The sequence below is a fragment of the Silurus aristotelis genome, assembly GCF_946808225.1.
Source record: "Silurus aristotelis genome assembly, chromosome: 1".
Taxonomy (NCBI): Eukaryota; Metazoa; Chordata; class Actinopteri; order Siluriformes; family Siluridae; genus Silurus; species Silurus aristotelis.
This window is the reverse complement of record NC_139574.1, coordinates 26,573,860-26,581,834: the sequence shown is the minus strand read 5'-3', so window position 1 is coordinate 26,581,834 and position 7,975 is coordinate 26,573,860. Positions and strand designations below refer to the sequence as shown.

Genomic DNA, 7,975 nt, shown 5'->3' with positions numbered 1-7,975 from the left:
CTGGAAATTGAACCCTGTCAGTCGAACAGCTACAGCCTCCTGCATTTCAATTCATTTAACAGCAGATCAGTCTTACTAATCAGCCTTGTCTTTGGACAGCTTACAACCTCAATGGATTTCAGGGTTGGGTTTGTGAGGAAGAGTAATCTGTTAATTAATTATCTTCACCCCATATAAAACATCCTGTTATTTTTTTTCTTTATATGTAAAGCGGTCAACCGAGAAACTGCTCTTTCCACAACTGGGTTGATACATAATAAAGAAAAAAGCAAGGCTTTCATTGATAGGCTTTGGCTCCAGTAGATTTGGCTGTGCACACACTGCTTAGGGAGAGGCTGTGAAATATTTGGCTCCTGAACTCCTCCTGGCTTTTGAGTCAGTATATGAATCATCATCACTGACTTAGTCGGAGTCAAAAAACCCTCTTGTTCACTCACAAGTCGTAAACAGAGAAGCTGATCTTGTATGACATGGGGTTTTTAGCATGCAAAATATATCCAGCATACTTTGTGGCTTGTAAAAATCTGCAAGTTTTATCCTTAAAAAAAGACGAGAGCCAAGGTCATTTTAAAACTCCTCATCAATCTACACAGCCTCTGTATAGAAGTGCAATGTGTTATGTAAAGAGAATAGGCAATATATGTTATCCACAATACTGCTGATTTCACTAGAGCAGTATTAAACTCCAAGGCACTGAAGCAGTTTGATGTAATACCAGACCAGACTGTTTTATGTTATACTGAATAAACATGCAACCATCTTAACACAAGACTTCTGTAATGTACTTGCCTTCACCTATACAACACCCTAAACTATATATTTATAGTTGGTATATACAGTAGGTATATAGTTAAATATAACTATTAGTTATGTATTAAAAATATTATTATATTAAGTTGCGAATTACAATAGAAATGTAGATTTTAACCATATTATCCATATGCAATGTATTTACATTTCAGTTTCATATTTTACTCTGCGACTAAAGAAAAAGAAAAGCATGACCCCTGGTGGGAAAAAAATAATTGTATGATTTTTTTTAATAGCATTTCATAAGACAGTTTTAGTATGTATACATGTTGTCCTCTGAGCAATACTTGGGAATTTCTGTACTGTTTGTTCAGTTATTGGACAAAATTATGTCTATTAATAAAATAAATCTCATCTGTTTGTTTGTACAGAAACACACTTCAAAAGATTCGCCTTCAGTTGAGTGCATGATCCACTGCTTTTTGAGTGAACCCTATTTAAAAAGAAATTTTGAAATGGTTATATCTTGCCACAAAAATCATTCAAAACATAAGGCAATTGCAACAGAAAAATAAACTAGGGAAAACAATTTTGCCATGACCCTCTTTGTCTCCAGACGTGATTTTGAGAAATACAGTGTGTTGCACCTGGAAGATTTATAAAAAGGTGTCAAGAATTATAGGCATAAACTATCCGGACACTCTGACAGTGTTGGAATGCAGTGCAGAATAAGATGTCATTAAGAATTCAGGCAAATGTTTCAGCTGAGAAGATCTAAGAGCTTTTCTGGGAGGGTTCTAAAGAAATATAAAATATTTGTATCACATGTATAGCATGCAAAAAAAACTACAGACATATGGAGTATATGATCGTTTATTGTTGCTTTGAAAAACACGATTTGATAAGAGATTCGTGAGCTAATGTGTGTGTATGGATACAAGACTTGACATTAAACTGTGCTTTAAAAAAAATACTAGGCTACTAAATAGTACGCAGTGCATGCTGCACAATTTAAACCCATCCCTACTATTGATACAAGTAGTAGGAAGATGATGGCGTTTTTGGACGCTCGCTCCTTCACCCCCTCCTTCTCACGTAGAGGCCTACGCTCCGTTGGCCAATCAACTCTCTCTCCTCCAGATATAAGAGCGCCCCAACTTTTCGTCCCAACTCAACTTTTTTTGTCGCGTAAAAACCTGGATACATTTTTTCCCGCTTGTTCTCGTAGTTGAACCTTTTTCATCCAGAGCGCATTGTCCCAACGCAACCCAATGAGGGAATAAACGCGCCGTCCTGACGCGCATCGGAAGTAAAGAGATGCCCGAAGAAGCGGTGCAAAGCGGATCAAGCTGCCCCGAGTCTCCGGCGGACAGCGTCCCGAGCAGCAGCGAAGGCGAACTCGAGCAGCACCCGAAGAAGAGCGTGCGGAAAAGACGCTCGATCCGCAAGGACGCGGAGGATTCGGACAGCTCTTTACCGGGGAAGAGAGGCAAGAAGTCGAGCAGCGGGAGCGGAGGAAGCAGCGGAAGCCCGCCGTCTCTCGAGGAGCTCCACTCGCAGCGTGTCATGGCGAACGTGCGCGAGCGCCAGAGGACGCAGTCCTTGAACGAGGCCTTCGCCGCGCTGAGAAAGATCATCCCCACGCTCCCCTCTGACAAACTCAGCAAGATCCAGACGCTGAAGCTCGCCGCGCGCTACATCGACTTCCTGTGCCAGGTCCTGCAGAGCGACGAACTCGACTCAAAGATGGCAAGCTGCAGCTACGTGGCTCACGAGCGCCTCAGCTACGCGTTCTCCGTGTGGCGCATGGAGGGCGCGTGGTCCATGTCTGCGTCTCACTAGCGCGCGCCGGTACACGGGACGACTCAGGACGCTGGACGGTACGCTTTAATAAAAATCTATACAGGTCGTGTCGAGAAAAGCGGTTCATGCACACACTTTGCGTTTGTGCACACACACACACACACACACACACACACACACACACACACACACACACACACACACACACACAGGTCTCGCAGTCACTGATACTTTGTGACACTGTTGCCCTAAAGATAACATATACCTCTTCTTTAGCATGGGTTGTTCCAAATATGTCATTTTTAATAAACAAAATATGTAATGCGTTGAAAGATGCATGATTAGTCTAATGATTTTGATTTCCTGTTTTCCAGGTGACAGTCGTCTTTGCTGACAAGGCAAAAGTGGAGCGGTGTTTGTAAACAATGCTGGATACTTTCTTTTCATTAAAATCGGGGAAAGTCTTTTTTCTTTCTTTTTTTTTTTTTCTTTTTTTTTTTTTTAATGGACGCTTTAGCAGCGACTTTGTGGAAAGCAGGCCGCAGACGATGCCTTGTGAGGCGCCTGGCCCCAGAGTTTTGACGCTGAATGTCGGAAATGTGTGTCACGATGCGCACTTTTAACACGAAAAACGGAGGAAATCGCAAACATGCATCCAGGAGCTATTTCAGAAGTTTTCTTTCGGTACTGATGCCAGTTAGGACATGTAGCTCGAACTTTATTTATTTATTATTGACACGAGTTGTCAAATGTGCCAAATGTGTTTCTGTGTCGAAATGAATCACTATTTTATTACTTTTGTAAATAAATGTGCATTTCTGTATAATAAAGGTGACGAATTTTTAAAAGAACTTGACATTTTAAATTTCTCTTGACTGAGACAAGGATTATACAGTTCTTTCAGTATTGTGTGTTTTAATAATAATCACATACTACTACTACTACTACTACTACTACTACTACTACTAATAATAATAATAATAATAATAATAATAATAATAATAGTATTAATAATAACAATAACAATAATGGTGACAGTACAATAATAATAATAAAAATAATAATAATAATAATAATAATAATAATAATAATAATAATATAATTATAAATAATGGTGGTTAAAGAACTAGAACAATAATCATCTTCATAATTTTGTAGGCTAATAGAAAATCAGTTACTGACTAAAACAGTTAAATGTAATTTTGTGAAGCAATGAACTACGAAATTCTTGAGGTTTTGTTTTGCTTTTAGCAGGGTATAATCTGCTCGTTTGGAGCAGCCAGTCGGGAAATCACACTGTTGTTGATTACAGCTGATTTCTAATCACTGCTGCACTGCACATTCACCGTGTATTAAAAGCTACTCGAGATATTTGGACGCTGTTTCAGTGTTGGGACTTTTAAAAGATGGAGAGCAAAAATGACATGTCCACACAGCAATTCAGTTTTCCATCTTCGTTTCTTGAAGGCAGTAACATGGCAATATTTCTTTTTTTTTGTTTTGGGTTTTTTTTTTTTTTTTTTTAGAGAATTATTGTGTGATAACTTCCCCCGCTTTTCGTATGATTAGCGCTTAAAAACTATTTTTTTTAATAATTGATAATGATGATAATAAATACATAAATTATATATATATATATATATATATATATATATATATATATATATATATATATATATATATATATATATATATATATATAATATACTAATTTAATATCAAACACGTGCATTTGACCAATATCCAAACAATAATGTTTATTATCAGTAAATGTATTATCATTATAATACTATATCCAGTAGTATCATAGTATTGTCCAGTATTGTTGAAGCTACAAACTACACATTTTTGCTATGACTGTTTCTTCCAAAAAAAAACCCCAAAAAACCCATATATATTGTGTGTGTGTGTGTGTGTGTGTGTGTGTGTGTGTGTGTGTGTGTGTGTGTGTGTGTGTGTGTGTGTGTGTGTTTACACTCCGCAACGGGCTTGAGGTCCCGCTGATGGCCTTCAATCTGGGAAAGTGCTTTAGTCGAGTGCGCGCGCGTGCTGGAGTCGCTGGCCGAAAAGCGCGTGCGCGTTTGAAGGTGTGTAATTGACCTCTGAGGCACGCGCGGAATTTCCAGATGTGTATGAAACCGAAGCTGTCTTCAGCGGCCACTGGAAGGTGGACTATAGGTTAAACGCTCATGTACACACTGATTGCTTTTACGACGGCGCGTCCAGGCCCAATATTAACATAAATAATGTTACATTACTCTTAAGGGAAAATCACCAAAAGAGCTCCAAATGTGTTTAATATAGTTCCATTACCCTCATCGCTTCCTTGTCATAATAGCATAATGTAGCGTCTTATAGTGAATATTAGCAGCTGGCCATTTAGTAATTTCCCCAAATATTATTAAGTCTAATAATATATGAATATATATTTTTTCAAAACATATTTACTTAACAAAAAAAAAAAAAAAGATGAAACTGGAGTTCATTTCCAGTTGTAAAGGATTTGGCAGATGCACGTTAGAGGCACACGAACGAAGCTTATTTTGAACAGATGTTAGCATTTTTGTGTCACGTGTATAGAACAGATGTTCAGAGGCCGGGACCGCCTTTGAATTCATTCCACACGAAAAAAAATGAGCTCTGAAACAAAGCGTTTGCTTTCGCTTACGGTGAGAAAGACTGCTCCGAGTTACTTCGGTTGTCTTCAGGGATTTCATTGTACCGAAGATTAAAGTTTTGGGTTGAAAAGTGCTGCAGATGATCGGTGTGGATGTGCGGAGCTGGAGACAGTCAGAGTGTGGGATGAGCTGCTAAACAGAAAAAAAACCTCAGGTACTGCTGCAAACAGACTCAATCCTGCTCATCGGTAAGCAAGCATTAGCCTGAGATCCGCAGTATTTTATGCCTGCAAATATTATTTAATATCAGTAAAATATGTTTTGTATATTTTACAATATAGGTGTGCTGACTAATGCCTGCTGGTATTTTATTGAAAGAAAGAAAGAAAGAAAGAAAGAAAGAAAGAAAGAAAGAAAGAAAGAAAGAAAGAAAGAAAGAAAGAAAGAAAGAAAGAAAGAAAGAAAGAAAGAAAACTATAGTTTGGGCAGCTTCATATCAGTCTCTTTTCTGGATTTTATATATTATATTCTGGCTTATTATCTTTGCCAATGTGGTCTTTGATTACTGTTATGAATACAAATAAACTGAATAAAGTCATTATATTAATACTAGACTTGGTGGCAGAAAGAAATCTAAATCAATACATTTATTATACAGGAATTATCTATGATTAAATAAATCATTATTCGGTTGAATTAAGTTGGGACACATGTAAGATGTCTTGTTTTTCCGGTCATTTACTTATAGCTCTAAAAAGCTTAATATACTGGATTATCTTTCCACTACATGTATAATTTTCAGCAAAAAATTATTACGCATTAATCTGTACATTCCAAATCTGTTTTGGTGTCAGTTTTTAAATATACTGTGGTAATAGACCTTGTCTTGTTTAATTTGTTTCATTACAGTTTTGTAATGCTTCTGCTCAGTTCATTGTTCTAAAAAGATTCTTATGTGTTGTGCAATGATCATATATTAATATTATATATTATAGCTTTTTATTTGAATGATTATTATGGTATTTGAATTAAAGGAACACTAAATAATACTTGTTGTGTTTTTGTAAGTCATTCTTAGTGCTTGCTCTTTGATAGTTGCTGGACCCTAAAAGATGAAAAGTCTGGGGATCTTTGCTGAGTAAAAGACCAGCTGTAAGCCATTTTGTCATTTTGTTATGCCTAGATAACTAATAAAATAATTTTGATTATAAACCATTTTTATTAAATAAATATAATATGATCATGTGTGCTTGCAACACTGAGCATAGAGCCACACTGATAAAATGTATTAAATGTACAGTTTATGAAGACACAGCAGTGCGATGAAAATGACTTAGGATTGCATAAGAATCACATTAGCCATGTTTAAAAGTCTGAACATTGAACATCAAACGAGTCAACAGGCATTGATTGCACAAACATGGCAGTGTGAGTTAGCGATAATGTTACATTTCATAAATTATATTATGGGATTTCTTATACACCACTGGCAGAAGGCTTGTTAAATAACGGATACATTATTTAATACAAAAAAGGCAAGCATATGTTGTATTTCAATGTTTATTTCATGGGTATCAGTTAACTCATCTTATTTCCTATTTTATGCAACTAGAACACCAAAAAAACAAGACATAAGTGCACAGTCATTAAGCTGGAAAATTATGAGCCAAAAGGAAGTGCTTAGTCAGAGCGCTGGTCTGAATCAGAATGTCTGCTGGTACTTTAACATGTCTTAATGTACAGCTATGGTACAGTCATCACTCATGTTACACTTTGGCTTGGTGGAATAGCACTGCTGAAGATTGAGGCTAACAGAGTGTCAGAGGTCCTCTTTCATACACGTCCAAAAGAACAAGTGTAAGGAGGTTTGAACGGTGTGTTTGCTCAGTGCGCTACGCTCGCCACCCAGGCAGCAGACAGCACATGCATCCCTCTGCCTTTGGGGCATACACAATGATGTCACACACAGGAAATGGATGGAGAGACTTGGCACCTCTTAGGTTTGGCCCAGCATCCACTGGCTCCGTAGCCACGCAGTGAAAATAAACAGGCAATCAGAATGCCGCACAAGAAGTACACAAAGCCGTTGTGGAGTTTCATGGATCATAAAAGTAGGGTTTTTACATCAAGAGGACTATTTATTTGTGCAGGCTGGTTGTCTGTAAATAACCTTGTGTTTCTCAAGATTGACTGTCTAAACATAAAGCTGAGATTAAAACAGTTTATATATATCCCAAGCTACGACCTCAAACCTTCCTGTTATTGTTTAGTCATATGACTGGATACTTAACTGAGAATAAAAGAGAGAAAATTGGTTGGGAACGAATTATAAAGAATGCATCATTGTGTAGCTAAGACCTGCTGTTATGACTCTATGACCAAAAGATCACCGTGTCCATTATTTAGCTTAAAAGTGTAAGTATAATATATTATATAAAAGCATTATGCAGGATGTTAATTATTTATGCACATATAGAACTGTTTGCAGCTTTGGATAAATATAATAAATAAATAAAATAAACCACAATAAGCGATATAATTAAACTTTCAAATGTTTTTCTAAAAATAAAACTTATAGACATTTTAGTTGAGATTAAAATGAATATGAGCTCGTCAAAGGCAAAAGGTTGTGTTATAAATTCCACTGTGACCAAGACACTGCTTATTTGCAGAGACCTTTTTTATTTTTTTATTCTTTAAAGTATGAAAATTGTATTTTCACAATTTTATTAATCCCTTATTGTATGCTAAATATACAAATGACAAAACACTATTATATAAAGATAAAGATTTATTTTAGGTAA

At 36.6% G+C, this 7,975-nt stretch overlaps 1 protein-coding gene across 1 annotated transcript; it reads left to right on the top strand.

The window, feature by feature from the left end:
• Nucleotides 1–1,625: 1,625 nt before the first annotated feature.
• Nucleotides 1,626–3,404, top strand: twist1b (twist family bHLH transcription factor 1b). The gene is made up of 2 exons (XM_083558720.1): nucleotides 1,626–2,630; nucleotides 2,928–3,404. Exon 1 carries the CDS (start codon nucleotides 2,068–2,070, stop codon nucleotides 2,590–2,592), a length of 525 nt encoding a protein of 174 aa, XP_083414846.1. The 5' UTR covers nucleotides 1,626–2,067; the 3' UTR covers nucleotides 2,593–2,630; nucleotides 2,928–3,404.
• The last annotated feature ends 4,571 nt before the right edge of the window (nucleotides 3,405–7,975 follow it).

Bases quoted from the DNA above. Each gene is read 5' to 3' on its own strand.
- twist1b (XM_083558720.1), top strand. From the start codon at position 2,068: ATGCCCGAAGAAGCGGTGCAAAGCGGATCAAGCTGCCCCGAGTCTCCG.